The sequence below is a fragment of the Papaver somniferum genome, chromosome 1 (assembly GCF_003573695.1).
Source record: "Papaver somniferum cultivar HN1 chromosome 1, ASM357369v1, whole genome shotgun sequence".
NCBI classification, from domain to species: Eukaryota; Viridiplantae; Streptophyta; class Magnoliopsida; order Ranunculales; family Papaveraceae; genus Papaver; species Papaver somniferum.
This window is the reverse complement of record NC_039358.1, coordinates 50,517,620-50,542,559: the sequence shown is the minus strand read 5'-3', so window position 1 is coordinate 50,542,559 and position 24,940 is coordinate 50,517,620. Positions and strand designations below refer to the sequence as shown.

General features: G+C 36.9%; 1 protein-coding gene across 1 annotated transcript; it reads right to left on the bottom strand.

Annotated features, from left to right (window-relative positions):
- Nucleotides 1-277: 277 nt before the first annotated feature.
- On the bottom strand, nucleotides 278-23,894 carry LOC113286286 (calcium-transporting ATPase 3, endoplasmic reticulum-type-like). Its single transcript, XM_026534947.1, has 34 exons — nucleotides 23,645-23,894; nucleotides 23,495-23,545; nucleotides 23,370-23,403; nucleotides 21,953-21,970; nucleotides 21,396-21,532; nucleotides 20,215-20,289; nucleotides 19,648-19,693; nucleotides 19,049-19,108; nucleotides 18,883-18,963; nucleotides 17,881-17,966; nucleotides 17,653-17,754; nucleotides 17,279-17,332; nucleotides 16,529-16,630; nucleotides 16,002-16,060; nucleotides 15,515-15,659; nucleotides 15,042-15,149; nucleotides 14,484-14,636; nucleotides 14,255-14,359; nucleotides 13,440-13,636; nucleotides 12,384-12,495; nucleotides 11,863-11,961; nucleotides 11,626-11,771; nucleotides 11,447-11,504; nucleotides 10,618-10,710; nucleotides 9,347-9,397; nucleotides 9,116-9,247; nucleotides 3,418-3,519; nucleotides 3,039-3,093; nucleotides 2,241-2,326; nucleotides 1,971-2,119; nucleotides 1,233-1,338; nucleotides 1,059-1,112; nucleotides 828-876; nucleotides 278-631 (listed from the first exon to the last, which is right to left on the bottom strand). Exons 1-34 carry the CDS (start codon nucleotides 23,675-23,677, stop codon nucleotides 564-566), a joined length of 3,006 nt encoding a protein of 1,001 aa, XP_026390732.1. The 5' UTR covers nucleotides 23,678-23,894; the 3' UTR covers nucleotides 278-563.
- Between the last annotated feature and the right edge of the window lie 1,046 nt (nucleotides 23,895-24,940).

The window sequence follows — 24,940 nt, the reverse complement described above, 5'->3', positions numbered from 1 at the left end:
ACGGTGATAGCCGGGTTATCACACATAAGTACATAACGGTGATAGCCGGCAAAACAGCAAAGACCTCAACAAAAAAACCGAACTGTCCTCTATTATGAAACCAGCATTGCCATGCTTTTATAAAAACAAACCCCATAATCGCAGCTGGCATGACCCTCAAAACTGCAGCTTTACGACCTACTATATCCTTACGATTCAACCATTCAGGAATGTAATCCCCATACCACTGTTGCAAGAAAAATCTCCCCAATACGCCAGGCAGGACAACGGACCAAAATTTCTAATAACACATTGAACCAAAACTTCATATTGAATTTAATCTCAATTACAAAGATCAAAACCAAATAATATGATATTGATTTCACTATAACTGACACGAGAGACTGAAAGTTCACATCTGCAGCCAATACCAGGGTGGCATAATGGTCAATACCAGGGTGACATAATGTGTATCCTAAAAGAAGGGGAGAAGTACTCTCCCCACCCAGTTTCCTAATTAAATTAATTTGTTTACAACAACATGAATCTATGTATAGTGCACCCAAAAATATGTCTGCAACCCTTTACTTGTCCCGAACTTCTCTTTTCGGAAGCAAGTCAGATCTCCTCCATCTAAGATTTAACCTTATACCTGCAACCATGAAGAACAAACACATGCGGATATTCAGTAGGAAACCAAAAAGATGGTCATGGATATTTTTCCAGGTGCATGGTTTTGGTTCTGAGTAGATGATTTTATTTTTTTACCAATACACCGTCAGAAAGTGTGATACAAACGGGGATTGTTGACAACGACTTGTAAAATTAAATACAATAGACAACATTACCTCGGGGATTTCTTGAGAAATACTTCAGCACCTCATCAATAAGTATAACCTACAGCAGAGAAAAAACAAAATAGGAAACAGCAATTTTAACACGTATTCGAGCTTAAAAACTGAAGTGGGCAAAACAAACGCAAAGCAACATTTGAGACATAAATTAAATCAAAATCCCACTTTGAAGCATCATAATTGAGAAATTGTGTGAAGCAAGAAATGAAAAGAAAAGCTACTAACAGGAAAAGAAAGATATAGAATGGCAGTCCAGTCACCCCATGATAATGGTTTCACCTGCATGGCAGCAGTAACACGCTTTTCTATAAGCTCTCTTACAGGAAAAAAATTCTGGAAATAAGTAAGAACTAAGTAACAGATAAAAGAGAGAGAAAGAGAGAGAGAGAGATCACTTACAGAGAAAAGAAGGGAAAGAGGTGGCACATACAAGATAAGTATGTGAAGGATCATAGTCAGAATAATTGATCCCACAAGCCACAGATTACTCCAAGGAGGTATTACACTTGATATACAAAATAGTATCATAAATGAGTCAGTTATGATGTAAAACTTGCATGATAGAGGACTAGCGTTAAATGGCACCCTTTACTGAAGCCTAGAGGGTACTTTCTATCTAAGAACTGATAGAATAAACAAATTAATTTAAGTTAGAATAAACAATGGCACCATTGAAAAATATCTATTTAACTTAGAACAAGTATTGTCGTTGCAAAAAATTACACTATAAAACTTATGGCTCCAGAGTCTGGCTTGACAATAATGTCAAATGATGATTCAAGTTATTTCCACCTTAGTTTAGATGTACTATAGTCTTTACAGTGAAATGCTTATGTTTGCTTGGTTGTTGAGGGTCTTGACCGAAAAATAGGCAATTCCTGTAATAATAAGATGAAAATTGACTTCTCCTTTCCTAGCTGAGTAACTGCATAATAATTGCAAACCTGAATACATGTGGGGGAAATACCTAAACACTCATTCAACAGGCAGTACTTCTTCAATTTTACCAATAATCCAATGGTAGTACTTCAAAAAATTCAAGTAAAATATGATTTGTGAATGTTTTCAAGGAGTTAGAGACAGAAAGAAACACCATGCTAGTAAAAGATATAAAATTGCATATGAATAGGTGCTTACAGTAGAGATTGATTTTCGCTAAGGTTGTTCAAAGCATTGAACATCTCAACAACGACTAATACAGTCATTGACACAGTAGATGGGTGCCGATCCGTAAATATATTGCATGAATATGTCGTTTCCCTTGTTGAACAAGTATCAAAATTAACCTGAGATTGTAGAAAGAAGTAATGAGCATCTTCACTTGAATCAATAAGGACGAAATGGGAGTCTGGGGCCACTCTCCAAAAGAGCAGTCAAATAAAAAACTGACTATAGACAATATCTCACCAATTCATAGTAAGGGAGTCGAGGGCCACTCTCTGAATAAACAAACCACCAAATGAATCCAGCTACTGTCGCGAGGCCAACATAAGCTGAACAACAGGATAAATATTTAGTTTAATATGGATTTTAAGAAAAAGGCTTCAGTTATTACTTATTAGTTTCAGATCAAATTCAAGTATAAAAACACAGTGAAGTACATGTTATTGATAAAAAAGCCTAACTTGTGCATGTCGACTAAAAGTTTAACCTCAGCAAACAGCCAAAACTGTCTATGGCATAATTAAGAGTGGACTATCATACCATGTAGAATATAAATGAGAGTTTTGTTTTCCTGAAAACATGACAGATCCATTAATTGGGACTATTTGACTTGGCCCCTATCACGAATGTGCAATTTAGAGTTGCCCCCCATTTTTGTTTGTTATTAGGGTTTACCCCTTTTTCGACACATGGCAAGAAAAATGCTGTGTAATCACGATCTATGTTAATTTTTTCCAATTTAACCCCCCATTTATTCCCCGACCTCATATCGAACACCTTAAGTGCTCCTATATACACCCCATACTTCGCATTTCAAAACACTTCATGTGCCTTGATATAATTATCAAAGGGTAACTAGCATATTCAGATCTTCCAGCTACTCTGAACATTTTGCAATAAGCATCACAGGGTTATAACCAAGTGACTATGGACAACAAGGTGACTTATAACCAAGTCAGGGAAATTCAAATACGAGGAGCGTCTTAATAAGAATCATAAAGACCAAGATATCGAAGAAAATTGTGTCCGTAGCATGCTTACCTCCAATTACCAGATAACGAAAAAATAACCACCCACTCACAACAGCTTCATTAACCTGCAGGTGAAATTGAATAATATTAAAGTTCACAGGTAACAAACACACTGTTTAAATTTGTTGAGCTCCATGAGGATGCTCTTGTTCTTTTCCTTCTATACAGAGTACAAAAGGAAGGCTAGTGGGAGAGATAAGAAGGCTATCACTATATTCTCCATCTTAGAAGTTGAAAACTTTAAGAAATATAAGAAGAAAAAAAGACAAATAAATAAATAATTTAGAGCATTCATAAAGATCAAAAAAGGAGTAGAAAGTAAAGAACTTGATATAATAAGCAAAAAGAGTATAACTGCAACTAATCATGACTTCATGAAAAGTAAGTACCTTGCGGGGTTTAGACTTCATCACATCTGAGTCTTGCTTATTGAAACCAATCGCAGTAGCGGGTAATCCATCAGTAACCAGATTGACCCAAAGTAGTTGTACCTGGAATTAAAAAATTGGAAGATAAACATACTGCAAGCCCACTTGGTTTTCATTTGCCAACTTCCAAAGAGAGCAGTACAGTATTACAGCGAAAAGCTAAACTATAAGATATAAAATTAGAGTAACAGTGTTTTCCAGGAACTTCAGGGCCATGGAGTCACCTGGATAACTGTTGGATATTGGTAAGATTTTAGGAAACATCGGTGTGATTTCTTAAATCAGTTTTGACTGATTTTTAGAATTGTGTTTAGACTTCTATCTAAGTAAGGGTTTCCTATCTTAGCTAGTTTAGATTTCCTAAATTAGAGTAAAGCTTGGTTTCCTAATCGAAGTATTGTAAGCCTATAAATAAAGGCATAACCTTTAGGTTATAGGTATCTACATCATCTACACTAGTCTTGTCTAAACCCTTAGGTCGTAGAAATCTCCTCACTAAAAAGAGAAGTAATCTCTCCATTAGCAAGATGTAGATCCTATCATAGCTTTAGGGTTAGGAGAATTGGGAGAAAGTTGGAGGTGAGTTGAGAATGTGAAGAAGAAGAATGGGTGTTGGGTGTCATGTGCATTGCGTATTCTCTGATATATGAATGAAGTGAATTTCTGCTGCTCGTGGACGTAGGCCATTGCCGAACCACGTAAATCTCTGTGTCTTCTGTGTTCTATGTGCATTAGCTTCAGTTGAATGTTTAGTTTTCGTTTCTGATGCCTGATCCTATGGAATGCCTTGAGGAATAATATGAACCTCTGGGCACAACAAACTGGTATCAGAGCTTAGGTCTAGGTTTTTTGAAATCTAAGGTTTGCTCGTTTGAATTGGGTCAGAAACGATATGTGAAGTTATCAAAGAAGATGTCAAATTTGAAGAACACAAAGACGACCTGATGTTTTTTGACTGAAATTTGTGGTAGAAGAATCGTAATAGTTCTGAAAACTTGTGGTGAAGATTGGTGACAGTTTTAAAACTATGGGGCAAGGTTGTAACTGTTCCGTCAGAAAACGTGGTGTATTGAATTTGCAGTGGATTTGTGGAAGAAGACATACGTAGACATTGAAGTAAAAGCCTAGAAGAAGATGCACTAATAGGCATTGTTGTAGAATCAAGTTATATCGGTTGAAAGATCAGAGTTATTCTGGAATTCAGAAAGTCGTTGTGAAACCTCATGTGAAGAATCTTGGAAACAAGGTCGTTTGAATTGCATCAAGGTGAAGAGGTGGATTTTCTGATTTGATAAGCATCGTTTGAAATATCAATTACTCATAAACGTATGTATTTGAAGGTGGACTGTTTGGGAATACTTGTTGGTTTTCCATTTGAATGTGCTTGTTTTGCAAGCGAGGTGGATTTTCTGATTTGTTTCACATTCGTTGATTGTTGATTGATACACTTTTGAAGTTGAAGCTCTACTTGAAAGGAGGATTTGCCGTTGGTATACTTCTTGGGGCATAAACCCTATGTATTTTGCATAGCTTCGGGTAAGTAATTCCATAACCTTATTAACTAGTTTGATAAAGGTGTTTGGTTGTTTTTGGTCTTTACCTCGCTTGTTTGAGACTTTTGTGGACTGTTTGGGAATACTTGTTGGTTTTCCATTTGAATGTGCTTGTTTTGCAAGCCAAGTTGCAAAGAAACAAGAGTGTTGTGTTGGAAGTACAAGTTGAATGTTTGTACGTTGAAAGAGGTAAAGATGCAAAGTTGAATTGGCAAAGATCCTTAGAATTGCTCGCAGTACCAAGGGGAACAATTGTGAATGTTACTAGTTGTCATTAGTTTGATCATGTGCCCTCTCGACTTAATCGAAGGAATTGAGGAAGAAGTTAAACTCAAATTTGCCTCAATTGTATGGTGTAGTGAGGACTGCGGAAACGTATTAGTAGATTTCATGTGAGAATTGTCGACTATTAGAATATCTTAGTGTTGTGAGAGCACTGGTGGAAGGTTGATAAATTCTGGTTGAAGAGTTTGATTTCACGAAGAAGTGCTTGAAGCAGGTGGTTATAAGCATATATTGTATTGTTGATGATCGATTAAAGACGCGGTAATTGGGTTTCCTATATGGAGATATTGTGTGTGGTGGAGCTGTAGTTTCTTGTTCTGTTTGAAGAGAAGCGATTGAAGATAAAGTCGACACAATTTTTGACATATGCACCTTGGGCATATGATTGAAGAAGGGTTTGTTAGAATGTGTTGAGTGTGCAACTTACTTGAAGAGCAAGCTTATGAGCATTGAATTTCTGCAAGCTTTTGTTGTTTACTCAACAATGTAGGAGTAGAGATTTTCATACCGTTGAACACTGCAAATATGGTACGTTTTGAATCATCCACTCGGATGTTTGAAGGCACCTCTTTGATTTTCTTTTTTTTTTAAAAGAGGAGCTAGGTGGTTTGTTACCTTTATTTTTGGATGATATTTGGCGGAGAATTAAGGTGTTTACCTTTTGAAGTCATCAAGGTGAAGAAGTGCAAGACCGTGGTGGAAAAACAGATAGGTCGTGAAGATATGTTTCCGTTTTTTTGAGGTAAATCAGTTGCAAGGAACAATTATCACTGTGGCACTTCACAAATGTAAGGTACGATACTACATGTGAAGTATATGGTTAGGCGAAGACTATTTGAAGAACGTGGTATGTGAATTGAATTTCCTTTTGTCGTAAGGAAAGGCATTGGAAAACAAGGAAAGAAGTTTCAAGTTCAGACGTGAACGCAGATCTAGTGATGGTGTGGAATTTCGAGTTTGAATGCTTTTATCATAGGCATTCTTTAGAGAATTTTCTGACTTTTAGGAGTTGGAGTTTGAAGTTGAAGATATTAAGCATTCGTTTGAAGTACTTAGGTACAACTCGAGAAGTTTGAATAAGAATCTGGAATCATTAGATCCATTCGACTTCGGGTTTAAAGTTGTTTAAAAGGTGGAGTATTGAAGAAGTTTTCCAATGCAGTTGATGAAAGGATTGAAGAATGGAAATCTGTATTGCTGAATATGGAAGTAGAAGTATTAGATAGTGCGCTAATACATTTGAAGACTAAATCATGCAGCTAAGGCATGAAGTTGAAGAACGTATAATCACGCAGTTTAGAATTTTGTGAACATTGTGTGAAGGTGGAGAAAGAATCAAGCTTAGAGTTGGAGTAGAAAGTACTAGTTTTATGAAGATATGAAAATATCATGAATATCACCACATATGGAATACTGGAATGTGTTCACACAGATGTTTGGGAACTTACTTTATAAGGTATGAATTATTTCATCTTTGAAGAAAACTTCGTAGGTGTGGGGGTACACCATACATTTGCATGTGATGAAATATTGAACTCCGCCTTGAAAGACGAAGTGTTGGGATTTGAAGAAGTAGGATGGAGGAAGAGCTCAAATTTGACAAGTGCAGTGGTGAGTTGAAGTCAAAGACTATATCCTACAAGTTGAAGTAAATGTGCAAAGAATTGAATCTTGCAAGTTTGAAGAATATGTGCATGTGAAAATCTATGAAGTTGAAGACGCGTCAAGAATTCATAGATAATTGGATTTGCTGAAAAATTAGCAAAGTAGCAAAAGAAGTGGTGGAATTCGGGTAAGGCCTTCCTGGACTTGATCATGTCTTTTGAGTTTGCTACACCGTTTTGGTGTATTGGTGTCTTAAGACACAGTTGCAGCCCTGTTATGGGATTGAATTTGTGAAGCACATGTTAAAGCACATTGCATCATTAAAAGGGATTTGAAACACCTTACGGTGTATTGGTGTCACTTGACACATTTGAACCTTACACATTTGAACCTTACTATTGGAGAAATGAAGTCCTATCTACATCATCTACACTAGTCTTGTCTAAACCCTTAGGTTGTAGAAATTTCCTCACTAAAAAGAGAAGTAATCTCTCCATTAGCAAGATGTAGATCCTCTCATGGCTTTAGGGTTAGGAGAGTTGGGAGAAAGTTGAAGGTGAGTTGAGAATGTGAAGAAGAAGAATGGGTATTGGGTGTCATGTGCATTGTGTATTCTCTGATATATGAATGAAGTGAATTTCTGCTGCCCGTGGACGTAGGCCATTGCCGAACCACGTAAATCTCTGTGTCTTGTGTGTTTTATGTGCATTAGCTTCCGTTGAATGTTTAGTTTTCGTTTCTGATGCCTGATCCTATGGAATGCCTTGAGGAATAATATGAACCTCTGGGCACAACAATAACTAGTATTTTAATCATGTTTAAGAGAGGTTTTATAGGCCAATGTTAAAACCCGTTCAAATTAGGAAATTTGAAAGTTGTCTACAGCTGTGTACTGTCAAAACTACCAGTAAGGGTCTGCTATATCCACGACAAAGAACAGACCTAATTTGAAAGTTGTCTACAGCTGTGTACTGTCAAAACTACCAGTAAGGGTCTGCTATATCCACCACAAAGAACAGACCTACGCGATGTTCTTAAAAAATGCTCAACATTTGCCGTTTGCGTAAAATCAAGAAAATATCTCTCAACTGTCTGTCATAACCAAAAATTATAATGGTATGAATAGTGGTAACAGAAACTAGAGGAGACTATGTTTCAATTTGGTCAATCTCAATTAAACAAGATATATTTGCAAGGACACAAAGATGCAATAAAGATCTCGAGGTGTGAACTACTGGATATGATATGCCGAAGGATGAGCCCTAATATGGCTAGTGTTTTCAAGCATTAAACTGACGTCACTAATTAGAAAACTGAATTCACTAAACTATCTGTTGGATATTGGCTAGATTTTAGGAAACATCAGTGTGATTTATTAAATCGGTTTTGACTGATTTTTAGGATTATGTTTAGACTTCTATCTAAACAAGGGTTTCCTATCTTAGCTAGTTTAGGTTTCCTAGATTAGAGTAAAGCTTGGTTTCCTAATCGAAGTATTGTAAGCCTATAAATAAAGGCATAACCTTTAGGTTATAGGCATCTACATCATCTACATCAATATTGTCTAAACCCTTAGGTTGTAGACATCTCCTCACAAAGAAAAGAAGTAATCTCTTCATTAGAGAGATGTAGATCCTCTCATAGCTCTAGGGCTGAGAGAGTTGAAGGGGTGTTGAGTGTCATGTGCATTATGTATTTTCTGATATATGAAGTGAATTTCTGCCCGTGGACGTAGGCACATTGCCGAACCACGTAAATCTTTGTGTCTTGTGTGTTCTATGTGCATTAGCTTCCGTTGATTGTGTAGTTTTTCATTTCTGATGCCAGATCCTGTGAAGCCTTGAGGAACGATACGAACCTCTCGGCACAACACTATCCAGCTAAAGGACTCATACGTAAAATGTCTAATTAATTCCACGTGCACGTAGGTACAACATGCACAACCTCTCCGATTCAGAGGTTATGTTTCTAGCAACCGAATTCTATCCTACTGTAGTTAATATGAATCAAAATAATCAAAATAATATAGTTTTGTAATATGAAACAAAGAGATGTGATTTATGCTCTGCGAGAACTGGCACTACAATCTGATATTCATTGCGGACACACATGTTATTTCCTTTTAAACAACGAGCTACGAGGTTTACAGGTCACCAGTAAATCTGCTAAAAGCCTAAAAGCAATAATATAAAACAATGTCAAAGTAAAGGGCGTACCGGGACAAGGGTTTCCGGGATTCCAAGTACAGCAGCAACAAAAATACAGACTACTTCACCAATATTAGAAGAGATCATGTATCTAATAAACTGTTTTGTGTTGTTATATATGGCCCTTCCTTCTGCAACAGCCTGCGCAGAACTACAACTGATTATGACTGTGTTCCATTTAATTAAACCGAAAGGATGCCTATTGGAAAGTTAAAAGGAAATCAGCAAACAGCAATGTACCGCAACAACTGAAGCAAAATTGTCATCGGCCAACACCATATCCGAAGCACTCTGAAATTTGAAAAAACAGGACATCTGTTATTTCCAGACGCAGTGTCTACAATCTTATGGAAAGGAAGAAATATCTCCATTTAATTCCAGGATACTGCACGATTCATTAGTAAAACAGGCACGGAATACAAAAGCAAAATACGCATAAATCACATCGAGATGCGCCATGATCCAAAAGATAACTCCAAAAAAATGAGCAAGTACACCACATTAGTGGAGGCGGGAAAGAACGGCCAACTTCGCTACCTTTATTCTTCCTTTAACTTTTGATTTTTTTCAATAGCTAACTCTATGAGGCTACTTAAGACAAACACATATTGTCTAGCTTTGAAGGAAAAGAAATAGCCAGGAGTTGAGCCCCATTTCACAGATTTCCTGCATTCCTGACTGAGTTTGGCTCACTGGATTGCTGCAATGCAACCTCGGTCTGTATGTTTAGCAACGTCATGATATGCGTATGCTATCGTATGCCTACGCTGATATGGGTGAAAAAATATCTCCCTTCAAACCTGACCAGCCAAAATCCTAGTTTTCATATTTTTTAAGATATGGCTAGAAGAAAGAACTGGGGACCAACTTACAATTACCTCTGACCCATTATAAGGTTGTAAACTTGTAATGGATGGGGATAACGTTTAATGATCCCTATTTCTACATCAATCCTCATTCAAAAAATCAAAAAAGGAATGTGATGAATACATTCCAGACAAGGTAGTCTTAAAATTTTTGTAAAAATAAGTACCTAGTTGACTAGTGCAAATTTATGGGACAGAAAAGGGGACATTTAAACAGGATGGAGGTAGTATTTATCTCAGTTAACAGACTTGTTTGAACACATTGTGCATCAAAGTTTGAATCATCTATATTGTTTGATCAGCATTGTTTAGTTAAAGTTATTGTGTAGAGTTTACAACTTAACTGAAAAGTAAACAAATCAGACTTGGACAACCAATTTAGTTTAAATGCTGATATACAATTCAATTAACAACCAATACAATGCGGAGGCTAGTAGTAACAGTAACAAACCCTTGGTTAGTTCAAAAATAATAATGTAAAATAAATTGGCACGCGAACACCTTTTCAATAATTAGACAACGTGGTGTCGAAGAAAAATAGCCTAGCCGACTATGGTAAGGAAGTAGATGTAGCTTTTTACCACTCCATATTCCACAAAAGATTCGCAGGAAAATAAAATCGAAAAGGGAATTAATGGGCAATACCTTTGCAACAGCTGTTCCTGATCCCATGGCAATCCCAATGTCCGCTTTCTTTAGAGCAGGCGCATCGTTGACACCATCGCCAGTCATTGCAACCTTGAAGCATAAATATACAAATGTGAAGAAAAATAAAGACACATATAGTTAAGCAAGACCATTTAATCACATAAAGCAGCAAAAATGTAATGCTTCAGTATTGCTACGCATTGTACATAGTCATGCATACCAGACAAAAGCAGGGTTAGGAATGGGAATGGGTTCAGTGTTCAGGTGAAGGAGGTGTCACGATGCCATCATGAACACGGATGAAATTACACCACGGCTTGGGTAGGATATAGCCACAGCGAATATTCGAGATTTCCTATTCAATAATTAGCTCTGTAACCAACTTTGGTACATAAGTAGCAAAGTTGTCCAAGTAGGTTGATGCGTTTGCATTCCACTTGGTTAACAAATAATCGAGCTACATTATTCTACATGGGTTATCAGGGGTTTATAGATGAAAAAAAAAAGAACTTGGTTATATAGAAGGATCTTTTTAGCCTACCCTTGGTGACTGAAGCACCTTTGCATATAGCCCAAGGTAAAATAAGGAAGAAAAAAGAACTTAAAGGGTAAACAGCCCTTCCCAACTTTTTGGGTGTCTCTAGTCCAATTGCTGCCCCTCAACATAATTCCAAGTCTCTTGACCATGATCTTGAATTTCATGTAATGATCTTAACACACGAAACTTGCATATGAGGCCTAGTTTTTTTTCTACAGAAAAAGTAAACGGAACCTTATATAAACTGTTCCCATCGTAGTTTTTCTCAGGCAAAAGTAGAAAACTTACCACTTCATTTTGGTGCTGCAACGCTTCAACGAGCATCTTTTTATGAGATGGTTCAACCCTACAAGTTTGAGGGGTATATCAAATCAAAAAACAAGCAGCGTAAACATAACGGGATAATAACCTTAACAAAATTGGCACGATAACACAAGAAAATGTCCAATAAATGCCAACGAGAATACCTGGTAAACAATACCATGCGTTGTAATGCCATCGTTTTCTGTAAGGCTGGGAGCTCTTCAAACTCGGAAGCAGTATATGAACGTGAAGCAAAATCGTCCAAGTGGTCAAAAGCCCCTATTTGGCGGCACAAAGATTCTGCAGTGGACTGTAATTATCATCACATCAGGAACCAGAATATGTGAGAACAGGTCCAGGAAAAACAAAGAGGAGGTACGAGGATGCTGATCTTTCCATACCTTGTTGTCCCCAGTAACAACAATAACTCGTATACCAGCAGTTATACATGAAAGCATAGCATTTCTTACTTCATCCCTTGGTGGATCAAGCATTCCAACCTTACAAGAAAAAATGGGCAAGATTTCAGTGTAGAGCACATGTCAAACCCGGGACAAAGTAATGATAGTAAATATCTACCCTGAAGAGCTTGAAGAAAATTGATTATAGCATCACTTGAAACCCTAAAACGTACACACTAAGCTAATAAATAATAGTGAAATATGCAAAATGTAAGACACAAAGTGTGGATATAAATAAAATAAAGGACAAGTATACAGTGAGAAGTTCCAAAATGTGTGCCAGGTTCTGACATCCTTAATTACTTGAGCAATGAAGAAAAAACACAAATCACGGGTAAAAACCGATAATAATTAATTAAACAAAAAATAAAACATTGCATACAAGTCAAATGAAGAATTGTCTGGAATATGAAAAGTCTTAAGTTTGACAGGATGATGACCCTTCATCAAATATCACCTACCAATCCAACGAATGTAAGCTCTTTCTCATCATCAAATGAGAGAGTCTGCTGGCCAACCGGCATTCTTTTCATAGCTAGAGCCAAACATCTGAGAGTCTCTTTCCCTGCAAAACTGACCAGATTATATACTTAAAATCAGCTAGCAGTAAAACAGGGCTCTGATTTATATACGAGAACCATATAAAGACAAAATAAGCCAGAAACATATAGATGTGCGGAGTTGCACACTTATGAAAGTTTAAAAAGATGTTGAATGCAGCTTAGAGAGAAGCTAGGATTTTGCAGACTTGTAGATAGTGATCCTTCAAACAAAAACCAGGTTTCCAGCATGACATTATCATTACAGCAAGTCCTGCAAATAGTGCCGTATCCTTGAAATTGCACAGTGTACGAATTTAACAACATAGAAATCATCACCTAGTTTCAATTAGCATTGTTCAGCTGGCCAGAAGAGTGATTCTCATACTTGAGGTCTGTTACATTTTTGGGTCTAAATATAAAGAAAAAAAAATGGTGTGCAGGCAGTAGTTTATATTTTTAGATGAAAGTCCAATCTCTTGTGGATGAAGGGAACAAATAAAAGCAACCACTCATGAGTTCTTTTGAAAGAAAATAAGAAGGGAAACTGAACAAAAGGATTACAGAAATGCATGAATACCCGGCGTGATATTTTTGGTTTTAATTTCCATAAAAAATAAACTATATAGCCCAAAAGGCTGGCGATAATGTATTATCCCTACATTCCAATACAAGCATAAAAGTTAAAACTAATGTAACTTCTCAAACAATACGAGCATAAGGGTATCTAAGTATTAATCCTACATTTTAATACAAGCAAAAAGGTTAAAGCTAATGTAACTTTGCAACAACGTGAGCACAAGGGTGTCTAAGTATTATTACAGTGTGAGTGGAACATAAGCAGCCTACACAAATCTATACAAGTCCTCACCAAATGAAATGCATTACAATCAGACTCGTGCACATCATAGCATGGAAAACATAAAAAAGATCATTAGAACATGGATGTCAATGAAAATCACAGGAAAGGAAGACAACCTTTTAAACCTAGCTTCCAACTCCGCTCGCATATCTGAAGTTAATGGAGCAATAGAACCGTCTTCGTTGCACAGAATATTTGTGCATCTTGAAATTATACTTTCAGGAGCACCTTTCGAAAACAAAATACTCTGTTGCTTTAGACTGAATAGAGCACTCATCATTTTACGATCACGAGAAAAATCCAAAACAGAAACCTGCATAAGTACAAGTTACACTCATGATCAAAGAACAAAATAATGTTCTGAAATAGACCAAATCAGCTCCCTACTTCTTGCGATACACCTAGAAACAGACAACTTATGACTTGTATGTATACACATGACATCATGTAAGTTCATAACCTTTTACTGTTTCCTGACTCTAATTTAGCGAATAAGACAAACAAATTCAGTAGTTACTACATTTATCCATCAAAGTAAGAAAAAAATAAACATGGCCAAGATGGGAAAAAACTCCTTTCTAAAACATTTTGACCTTTTTATATTTCGTAATTCTTGGCTCAGCTAAAAAATTGGGAGCACTCGCGCTACCGCAAGGGTCGCAACACTACAAAGAGTCTAGATAGCTGACACTTTAAAAACCTGGCTTCTGAAAATTCAAAAGGAAACATGGAAACATTTACAAATGATAGTCATATCAAAACCACTGCTGTGTAGATCGGTGTTTGTATCATACCACTTAAACCAAAAGATAACTGAAGAACTCTTTGTAAAGGAGGGAGCTAAATTTTTTAAAAATTCTGTAATTAAATTTCATTTAACAATACCACCAGTGAAATAGAAAATAAGTTCTAGGAGAAGTGAAATCCTAACCTTTTTAAATTCGTTCTCCCAGTAATGGTTACAGTAAGATGCCCGTTCATGGTTACTCAGCATACTGAGAGCTGTTCGCATAGAATCAAAACCAGGAATACCGACCTGATAAGAACTGCTGAGCTTAGTGAATGTAAACTTCCATTTGCCAAAGTTTTAAGCAGAAGCCTATATTAGATCTACAAAATCAGAACCCGAGTATATCATATATACAAGGAATCAAACAAACCTTTTCAGCTAGCACACGAAGGGCCACTTCAGTTGACTCGCCAATTTTCTCATACTTTGCCTTGTCCGAGTTGTATTGTAAGGTTGACTCGTTGCAAAGGGCCGAACACATTGCGATGTGAAGAAGGCAGGGAGATTGGGATGGAAACTCAAGCTGTATTCAACCAGCAAACAATTTAAGCATACATTGCAAAAATTAGATGAACCAAAAATATAGATATCAACAGATTCAAGCTGTTAACAAACACCAATACATCCTAGAATATTTTATGTTACGTATCATTCAAGATGGTGATATAATAATACAGGCAGACAAAACAACACTACGAAATATGTGGACTACCCTAGAGAAGTAACTTGAACAAGCATGCACCTCAGTTTATGTAAGACATGAGTACTGGAAGGAGTGAAAAAGAGATTTTAGGTGGCCAAAGGTTCTGCAGTTTTTTACCAATGAAGACAGCTTCCCTTATTAGTGAACTTAGTAGCAAAGTTCTATGCTAGTTCGATGTATCACACACATATGAGAAACTCAACCGAGACTAGAGGAAAATAATACCTGCGTCCCGGCATTGTCAGAAATTACACCTTCTGGCGCATAAGTTGACCCGCTAACACAATATTCGGCAGTAATGGGGCCATGACGGACTGAATGGGCAACACAAATCTGTGTAGCAATATGTATACACATGGTTAGTCATACCGCATTAACTACTTTGTTTCAAAAGGAAGCATGCATATCAAATTACCAATACATGAGGTCCTAAGCTATAAAAAAATTCTTAAACAAACAATAATACTAGTAAAACAGCTCCTGCCGGAAAATCTGACTGTCGAGCAAAGAGAAAAAGAACAATCTTTATTAGAAATAATTGGGGGGCCTTAAAAGATGTAAATAGCTAAATATGTTACATAAGTGAATACGTTTAGGCAAATAAACCTAATGCATTTGAGAAGGACAATCATCTGTTAACAATTACAAAAACATCAACTATAATATATAGAATCAAGATTTTAGAAATTTCTTATCACCTTTGATACAGACATCATGTTGGTTGTTAGAGTCCCAGTCTTGTCACTGCAGATTACTGTTGTGCATCCTAAGGTCTCTACCGACGGCAAAGACCTTACAATAGCATTTAACCGTGCCATTCTTTTAGTGCCAAGAGACAAACACCTAGAAACAGAACGGGTTAAAAGATTAAGTACGCTACAAGGATAGAATGTTTAGCAAAGGAACTATGCTGTCACATGGACTTGACAAACATACACGCAGAACAGAAACATCTACTAGAGGAAGAAAGGGAGAAAATAATAAATAATAATAACACAGTACAGTAAAACCAAATATGGTTTATAATGATAACTTATCAGTTAACAATATTATTAGGAGAATAAACCATAACCGAAAAATATGATCATCTTTGTAAGCATAGAAAAATAGAATGCAGAAACACTAGCTACTGGTGTATGAGGAAGTGCTCACAAGCGTTCTATGAAAATTAGTTAAAGCACTCACGTGGTGACGACAGCTGGAAGACCTTCTGGAATTGCTGCAACAGCAAGAGCAACGGCAATCTAGGATGACATAAGAAACATAATCAAGCAACTTCAACGAAAAATAAATATAGTAACAAAGGTCAAGAAGATCAGTATAAACAATCCTCTTGATTAATAAAAGCAACAGCATTTATCAAAAGAAAGTTTACTAGATAAAATAATGAATTCATGGGGAGAATAAAGACTGGTAGGGGAAAAAAATCTCAGTGATATACAGGATCAATTATCAGAAAATCATGACAAGCTATTACTTAGAGCTTGCGGATATCAGCCTCTAAAGCTTACACAGTTAAAGAAAAGGTCAAAGGCGGAAGGATGAGACCTTCAACAGGATATGGATAATATATGAAAGTAAGAGAGAAGTGCTCTGCTTCATCCACTAGCAAATTTCCAAGTGACTTATTTATTTTTGATGGAAAATATATCAACTTTACATCTTCCCAGAGTAGATAAACAGGACCTATGGATTTTGCCCTCGAGGAATACCTTAAAGTAATGAATTGCACCTCGCAAGAAGCCTCCATGAGCAGGATCACGAAAATGCCCGATGTTTACAATCCATACCAGGATACAAATTCCTGCAATAACCTGGAAATGAAAAGTGAGCTCCAATATACTGAAGAAACATAAATGGTTAGAGAAACACAAATAGAAATATACATCAAATAATGCAAAGGATGCAATAGACTCCATCAGAGCAAAGATCTGGCGAAGCATTCTAAGCACGTATTAGCAGTCTTGGATGTATCGGTAGCGCCAAATCTGCTCCACCTTTTTCCGTTGCAGAAAAGGGGAAATAAATTGTTTGGCATGGTCATACAATATCTTCGAACTATTCGACCACTAAACATAACCTTAATCCTCTAAACTTACCATAGATAATTCCCTAAGCTCTAGAACTGGAAATAAGCTTCTTCCTAGTTGCAGTAACTTCTTTAAAACCTAACTCTGGCTTTTGCAACTACAACAAATAGATTGGTTGGGTACACGTGCTTCAACCTACATACTAGCATGGTACCAGCTACTCCAAATTTCATCTACATCTGCTAGTGGAAAATTGTGCATCATCAGTGTATAGGATAATGCCACATCGTTTTTCTTCCTTTGATAAGTATATGTGGATCTTACTTCTCCGTTGGAATAAGTGTATAACGACGGATAGGCATGCAATAACTTTAACTACTAGATAAGCATGAAGAAATTTAAAGAACACGAAAGCAGACAACAGGGAATCACCTTGGCCAAAAAAGTACCAAACTCATCGAGCTTCTTTTTTAACGGAGTTGCTGCCTGCAACAAAGAACACATAATCCGAACGTCATTTTAAAGGAGAAGAGATGCATGCAAGATGTGAATGTACAAGCTGAAAGTAAGGAACAAATATTAAACTTTTGAGGCAGAGACTGGATTTGATATATCCTATCCTTCTTATGATTCTGAAATATGATAGTCCTAACGCGCGAAAAAAAATGTAAATAGTGTTTGGATGTACAAATATTTACAAATCTTCAATCGCTATCACTTATATTTAAAAAAAAAAGACGACACTAGGAGGAGACGGGAACTTAAAGACAAGGTCGGTCTTAGGGAATAGAAACAGGCATGCTCACATCTTCCGTCTTTAACATTGCATCGCGTATGCCACCCATCGCGGTGTTGGAGCCAACACCGACCACAACAGCTTTTGCTCTCCCGGAGACCACTATTGTACCCTGAAGTCAAAGTAAGTTAGAATCTATGCGTTGGTCACTAATTACTACTGTCAATCAAAAGATTTGGGCTACATTGAATAATGATCGCATTTCTCAGCACAGTGCATTTTGCTCTTTAACACTTACTGAGAAGAGAATGCTTTTCTTATCTTGGTACACTGCTTTTGTTGCAACGGTTGATTCAAGATCTTTAGCCACAGAGCAGCTCTCACCTGTCATCATAAACAGTTGCGGCACTGTTATCAGTAAGAGTATATGAATATCACCAGATATTGATCTTCATCATCGTCGACTGCCATATAATACATCTATGGAATAGGAATAATAAATCAGTAGCACAAAAAAAAAATGGAGACAGAACTAGCGAGCATCTATACGTGAACTAGATATCCCCAACTTTCACAAACCAGAATGCAAATGTACACCCATTCACCATTACAAGTGTGCAACATGTGACCTTTGCAGCTCATAGTTAAATAGCAAGCTCTCAACAAGTTCAACTGGTCCCAGATAATTCATAATTCTAATAAATGGTCCTGGGCTTACTTTCAACTGCTGAGTTCAGGGGTGATTCCTTAAATTTTTTACTTCGTTTGGGTTTATGGTAGGAATGGTAATATCTTAATCATGGATCATACCAAGCAAGGTGAGAGCCGTGAAGAACTCAAGAATTTATTTGGATTCCTTATATGATTTTCTTTTATAAAACACAGCGCATATCCCAGTTTGATAAAATCCCAGATCAACCTTTCTTGTCAAAAATAAATACAAATATACATGCACTTGTACTGGTACTCCAAATCTTAATGGCATTCCACAGCTGTGGCATTATTGTACCAAGTCATTAGTCAGTACTGATTCATGACATGTCCCTTATAGATTTTCTTTTTCTTTCTTTTTTTGATGTTCCATGTCTTGAAAATTAAATATTTATTGCAAGTAGTTTAAACTAGCATCAGTTGTGACCGGTTAGAGGTTAACAAGAATATTTGACTTTCACTGTCAAGATTCAAACAACATTAGCAATGAGCAATATATAGTATTACTTTATAATCACAGAGTATAAGCCAGGGATCAATGATCTATTAAGTAAAAACCAGCTATTCAAAAATAGAATGTGTCACATACCAGTAAGGATTGCCTGATCGACGCGGAGTTGATTGCTTAGCATTTCAATCATTCTCATGTCTGCAGGAACTTTGCATCCAACTATTTCCAGGAGAGAAAAATAGCAAACTCAGTAAAAGTCAATATAACGTGGCAATCATTCTTCACGGTTTAGTCACTGGCGTACCACTAATTTCAACTATATCACCGGGGACAAGATCTGTTGCAGGTAGGATTGAGAAGCAACCTGCAGTAATTTGAAACCATGTGATTACTGTAACATAACATACAATTTTTAGACCTAATAGTAATTACTTGTACATAAAATGAGGGGTATTGCATCCATATATGAAGAAGTATGAAGCATGATATTTCGTGATCAAGATCTCCTCGTGAAGATACTCATATGAAAAAACAGCTATTCAAATAACTCCAACACCCCTTTAGCTATGAGTAAACTTGTATATTTTAAAATGAGCTCTAATACGTACAGCCTCACACCTCCAATCCCTATACATAGGAGAAGGTGGATGGTGGGGAGTTCAAGTGGGATGCGTTATACGTAGTTGACCCATGCATAAATGTTCTTGTGTATTTTTAATTGAGCTCTAACACGTACAGCCTTACACCTTCAATCCCTATCCATAGGAGAAGGTGGATGATGGGGAGTGGGATACGTCATATGCAGTTGATCCATGCATAAATGTTTCACATATAAAGAAAATCTAATGAAAAAAAATCTCCATTTCCATGTTAAAGCCAGGTTGAGCTATTGTGAATGCTTACCATTTCGTAGGACCGTCGCAACATCAGCTTGGTATGCTCGAAGCTCCTGCAATGGGGATAAACACACTAAGCTAAACAAACTGCAGGCAAAAAGAAAGGGTTTTTGGGACCTACAAGAAAGAAAAAAGGAGAAAAAAGAAAATAACAAAAGATCACACTTTTCTGAAAACAGCATGTTTTCTCTGCAGCCTTTACTGAATAAGACGGCAATGCTCACTTACCACATTAAAGAACAAAAAATGAGCACTATAACATTTGTACATAAGAAATCTTAGCGGCTTTTCAATATCAGTGACTTTGTATCCAAGGTTAAAGTCTTCCCCCACAAGGAAAAGAGAGCTCTTGGACTTGAGCGAGGAGCAAAGAATCTATTATAAATCCCACATTTTATTCTCTTTAAAAAAAGGAAAACTTAAACTTGTAATCATGTATAATCATCCAAAATTGAGAGATTATTATTAACTTGACTTGCGTCCACAGGTAAGAAGCTCAGTAAACGAACAGCATGACAAGGAAGTGGTACAGTTGTACAGATTATAGGACTTATATGACGACTGAAGGATGTACCTCAAGAGCTTTTTCGGCATTTGTCTCCGTAATCACACCAACTGCTGCATTTGCAGCCAAAATCAGCAAGATGACCTGTCCATGTGACAAACGAAGTAAGAGACTGATGGACCATCTTTAGAAAGATAAAACATAACACAATATGCAGTCCCCAAAAGATAGATAATTTCGCGATCAAGCCATCAGAATATATCAAAGCCAAGAATTAATAGCTGGCTGAAAATATCTGACATTATTAACAGCATTTAAGTTCAGAAAATGAATAAAATAGGATTAGGGAGTCATGAATTTTCATTATCCACTTTACGACCTGAACCATTATTAGGTTCACTAAATCCCATACGCTGCACAACCAACAAAGCCTTATATACCAGCAAAGGATTAACCCACGACATCCTAGGAACACAAACTATGTTACACTTTAAAATTCTCAAAAACCTGAAGCTCACCCCAAGCATTACCTACTTCAAAGGAGATGACTTCTATGAGCAAAGCTCATTGTTTAATTTCTCAACTATCTGATGCCAAAACACTACACATTCATTATGCGTCACTTATTTAATTATATTTGATGCACGCTGATTTTCCCACTCTTGCAACACACTTGGGAATTTTCTATCTCTTATGTTTGCATATTTAAAGTTTCTGGGACTAAGTTTGCTCCATGAATTAACAGACTTCAAAATGAAACTGCTGGACCTCTCCTCCTATTCAAGGAAGATATCTCATCAAAAATATTCACTAAAATATCAATTTTGCTTCTGCACTTTAGCTCCATGCTCTAACCTTTCAAGCCCATCATCTTTCAGTAACCCACTATCAGTAAATACTGGAAACTAGGAAGCTCCACCACGAAATTATTCATACCTTCCAGAGAATCCTCCACACACACACCACCACCACCACCCACCCAATCCAGGTAAGGTGACTTATAATTCACATATGAACAAAGGAGGGATTTCTATAAGATAACACCAAAAACCGAGCCCAATTGTAAGACAGTCTTCTGTCTGACCACATAAGCTTGACCAGTGGGTTTTCAGACTAGCTCACACAGCAACCTCAAATGCAAAGGTAATGCGTGAGAAAAGAAAATAAGTGACGGCAGAGTTTTTTTGAACAAGGAAAAGAGGGGAAGCAGACTTGCAGACAAGAGATAGATAAGAGTTTCTAAATCTTACAGAAGGTTCCAGAAATGCTGTTAGGCCAGTCTCTCCATCAACCAAAGCCAGAATGAACGAAACAATAGCAGCAGCGATCAGTATCTTAACAAGCAAATCATCAAACTGCTTCAAGACCAACTTCCAAAATGGAGTACCTGAATAAAACACAGGCAGAGACAAACGACAAAAATTACTTATCAGGCCATAGATAATTTAAGAAAACAAAAAGAAGACGGATTTTTTTTAGGCACGCGTAAGTGCACCACATACACATGTGGCCAAATGAAGCCGCTTACTCTAATTCAAGTTATGTTTTTTGTTAAGACTTAAGAGCATCAATTGCCAGTTTATCTTATACAGAAGAAATTGTAAATCAACTAGCAGATAAACAATGACTTCAGAAAGAACTGGGACATGTCCCATAGATTGTGATGCATTTGATGAAAGCTACGTATTCAATGAATGAATATGGTAGGGGTAAAAGTAGAGAAATAGTGTGTGACTGGACTGGTGATAACGTACACAAAAACAAGGAACACAGTAAGTGAAAATGTAGGGTAATCATGAATACTTACTTTCCTCTTGAGGCAGTACTGCTTGTAGGGAAGCATGCAGAGAAAGAAAAGAAAAGGTATTAGATCTGCAGTTTGAATATCATATTATAAATAGAAGATTAATGTGATTAAATTGTTGAATTTTGCATTAGAAACTAACTGTTACTGGTTCATGAAAACTAAAGCATAGTTTTAACATTATCAGACAAATTTTTAAAGAACAAGATTATGGTATTAAATAAATGCATCCCTCTACTTGAATTACATGTCCAATCCATAGCCTAACCACACCTTTTTTGGAATCTCTTATATCACAACATTTGATCTAGTAATTTGTCTCTTTCGTGTTTTAGTTTTTCTTTTCTTCTTTATTAGTGATCCGGTCTTTAACTTCGGATAATGTAGAGTGATACAGATCACATCGTAACCCCATCAATTGGTGCGAGACTTCTATCATGAAACTTCAGTTTGCAATTTCTCCAATGCAGTTTAACAAATCAGATAATGTGCACAAGTATACTTCAGCTGAGTATTAAATCTGGTCTTTGAAATAATGAAAGGTTAAACAGGAACAACGTCTCCACAAACTCTCTCAGCATCGTTTTTATGCCTGATACACCATCTACAGGGACAATTCAGATATTAGCATACCCTACCATGAGAACTACGCTGGCCTATATAAGTACTTGTAACTTGTTTGTAGAAGCCAGAATACTAATTCACTAGAGCCACTACAACCAGCTAATCACCTACCCTGCACCCAAACTACATATACCACAGATTAACGTTGAGCCTCGTAGAACACCTTCATAGCAAACATATGGTCGTCGCTGATCACCTTAGCAGCATAAAAACGACAATACACACTATCGACAATGCAATTATCGGTAAGAATTCCTAAGGTTACCCTGACCAAATACAATGTGGCGTACTTATTAATCTGCTCTACAGCCAAGTTCCGTCGCGAGGTGAAGCTTACTGCACAAGCTACATGTAAGTCAATAATCCACTTATCCACCCACCCATCACCAAAAATCCTCCAGTCAGCTACTTAATTCCTGATGTTTACATCACCCTAAATGAAAATACCTTCGGCTATCCATACCCACAGGACACTATTCCATTTAAATCCGCTTTCAACCTAGTTGGCTAGTTCTAAATAGTTTGGAGTTCATAAGACATTCGAAAAATGCTATGTCTAGGAATCCCTAGGAAACGCAATTAACCACTAGCATTGTACAAGAAATAAGCTAAATAGGAATTTGCATGGCTGTTACGTCTAGTTTCAATTCGAGCCTTCCAATTGTGTCAGCATCCCTACACTTGCTAACTACATTCGTTAGTGCGTTTAATTTCTACGCAATGAATTTCAAAAACCAATCTAATATTCATATATGCTATAAGAAAACAATAACCACTTAGTAGATCATGACCATACCGTTACTTCCATAAATTCTAGCATTCTCCTTCACCTACATTGACAACAAAACCCAGTCACTTCACCGATAACCTAAATATTATCAAACACAACGAAAACCTATAAAAAAGATCACAAAACCATACCTGAGAATCAGTGAGACCTTTACTCGGATCAACTCCAAAGAATTCCAAAACCTACATTTTCAGCCCCAAAAAGAAAATGAAAAAAAAAACTCAGTGATCCAGGATTAAGAATTAGATTGATTGAGCTAAAACTGAAACAAGATCTACTACCTCTGGAACGGATCTGGCAAATGCATCCTCCATTGGGAGGATAATTTCTGTGGGATTCGAATAATTAGTAAATAGAGAGATAGGTTTAATTGGAGTAAAAATTTGAGAGTGATAATCAAATGATCTACTGATAATGTTAAATAAAATAATTATGGTGCGTTAGAAGGGGTTTATTTCTTCGCTTCAAGTTCCATTTTAATTTTAAGAGAAAGGAGTTTTCATTGACGAATTAACGTCCGTTTAGGGTAATGAAATGTGAAAAATAAAATAAAGAGGAAAATAGGAGTTTAGGGCGCACGCTATGCGTGACAAGGTCGAGTCAGGGAATCGCGGCATTTTTACTTGAGCTGCATAATAGCGTGAATGGGAAAAAGTAGCGAGCTCATGTTGAGCCGGAGATGGTCCAGCGAGGAAGGCAAAAGGGAACGTGAAGGTTGATGCTGAACAATCGTACTCTAGGACTAGTCCCTGCACATATGGAGATTCTTTTATTTAAAAAAAAAAGTTAGGGTTATTTTGTTTTTGGTATTCAGGTTTTTTCCAATTTTTGAGTTTGGTATAACATTTGTCCAGTTTGGCATTTGGTACTTGAAAAAGACGTTGACTCAGGTTGACTCTTGACTTCCGTTTCGAATTTAATTAATATAAAATCTCATAATTAAACGAATTTACTATTTTACCCTTAATTTTAAACCAAAGGGAGTAAAGTTTGGCAACCGTAGAAAAACATGATATTTTTTTCTCATGATTGGTCTTCACAGGATGCTTCCTCCACCTCTCTCCATCCCATCACCGCCACCACCACCACTTCTCTCCCTCTCACTACAACTACCGCCATCATCACCATCAAGGTATAATAAAACCCTCTAGCCATTCATCCCATAGCATCACCAGGATCAGTCGATCCATAACCCTCCTTCCCTACGAGTCACCACCACCAGAACCATCTAAAACTTCTACATAGCCTCAGGCCAATTCACCACCAGTGCCTTCACCATCACCAGCACAATCGTTGTGCATCACAGACCTAAGCCAAAACCAGTTGCAGCTCTGTCTTAAACCATTAATCCACACATTTGATTCCTGCAACATTCTCAACATCTCAGCCATACAATCTCCGGTCGCAGCAGTAAGATCCATTGCAACATCAACAAACCATTCTTCCCAACCTTGAGCATCAAACTCTACTGATTTAATCTTTGGCATCATCATCACAGTACTTCTCTTCTCAACGACATTTGTTGTGTCAATTCAACTCAAACCATCCCCATGTCACATCACAGTCTCAGCTCATTT

What these genes read in the sequence shown, in the direction of transcription:
- LOC113286286 (XM_026534947.1), bottom strand. Translation starts at nt 23,677, where the DNA reads ATGGAGGATGCATTTGCCAGATCCGTTCCAGAG. An exon ending in TCGTTATCTGGTAATTGGAG is followed by an intron (nt 2,327 to 3,038) that starts GTAAGCATGCTA and finishes CCTGTTGTTCAG; the next exon opens with CTTATGTTGGCCTCGCGACA. An exon ending in GACTCCCTTACTATGAATTG is followed by an intron (nt 2,120 to 2,240) that starts GTGAGATATTGT and finishes CTACAATCTCAG; the next exon opens with GTTAATTTTGATACTTGTTC.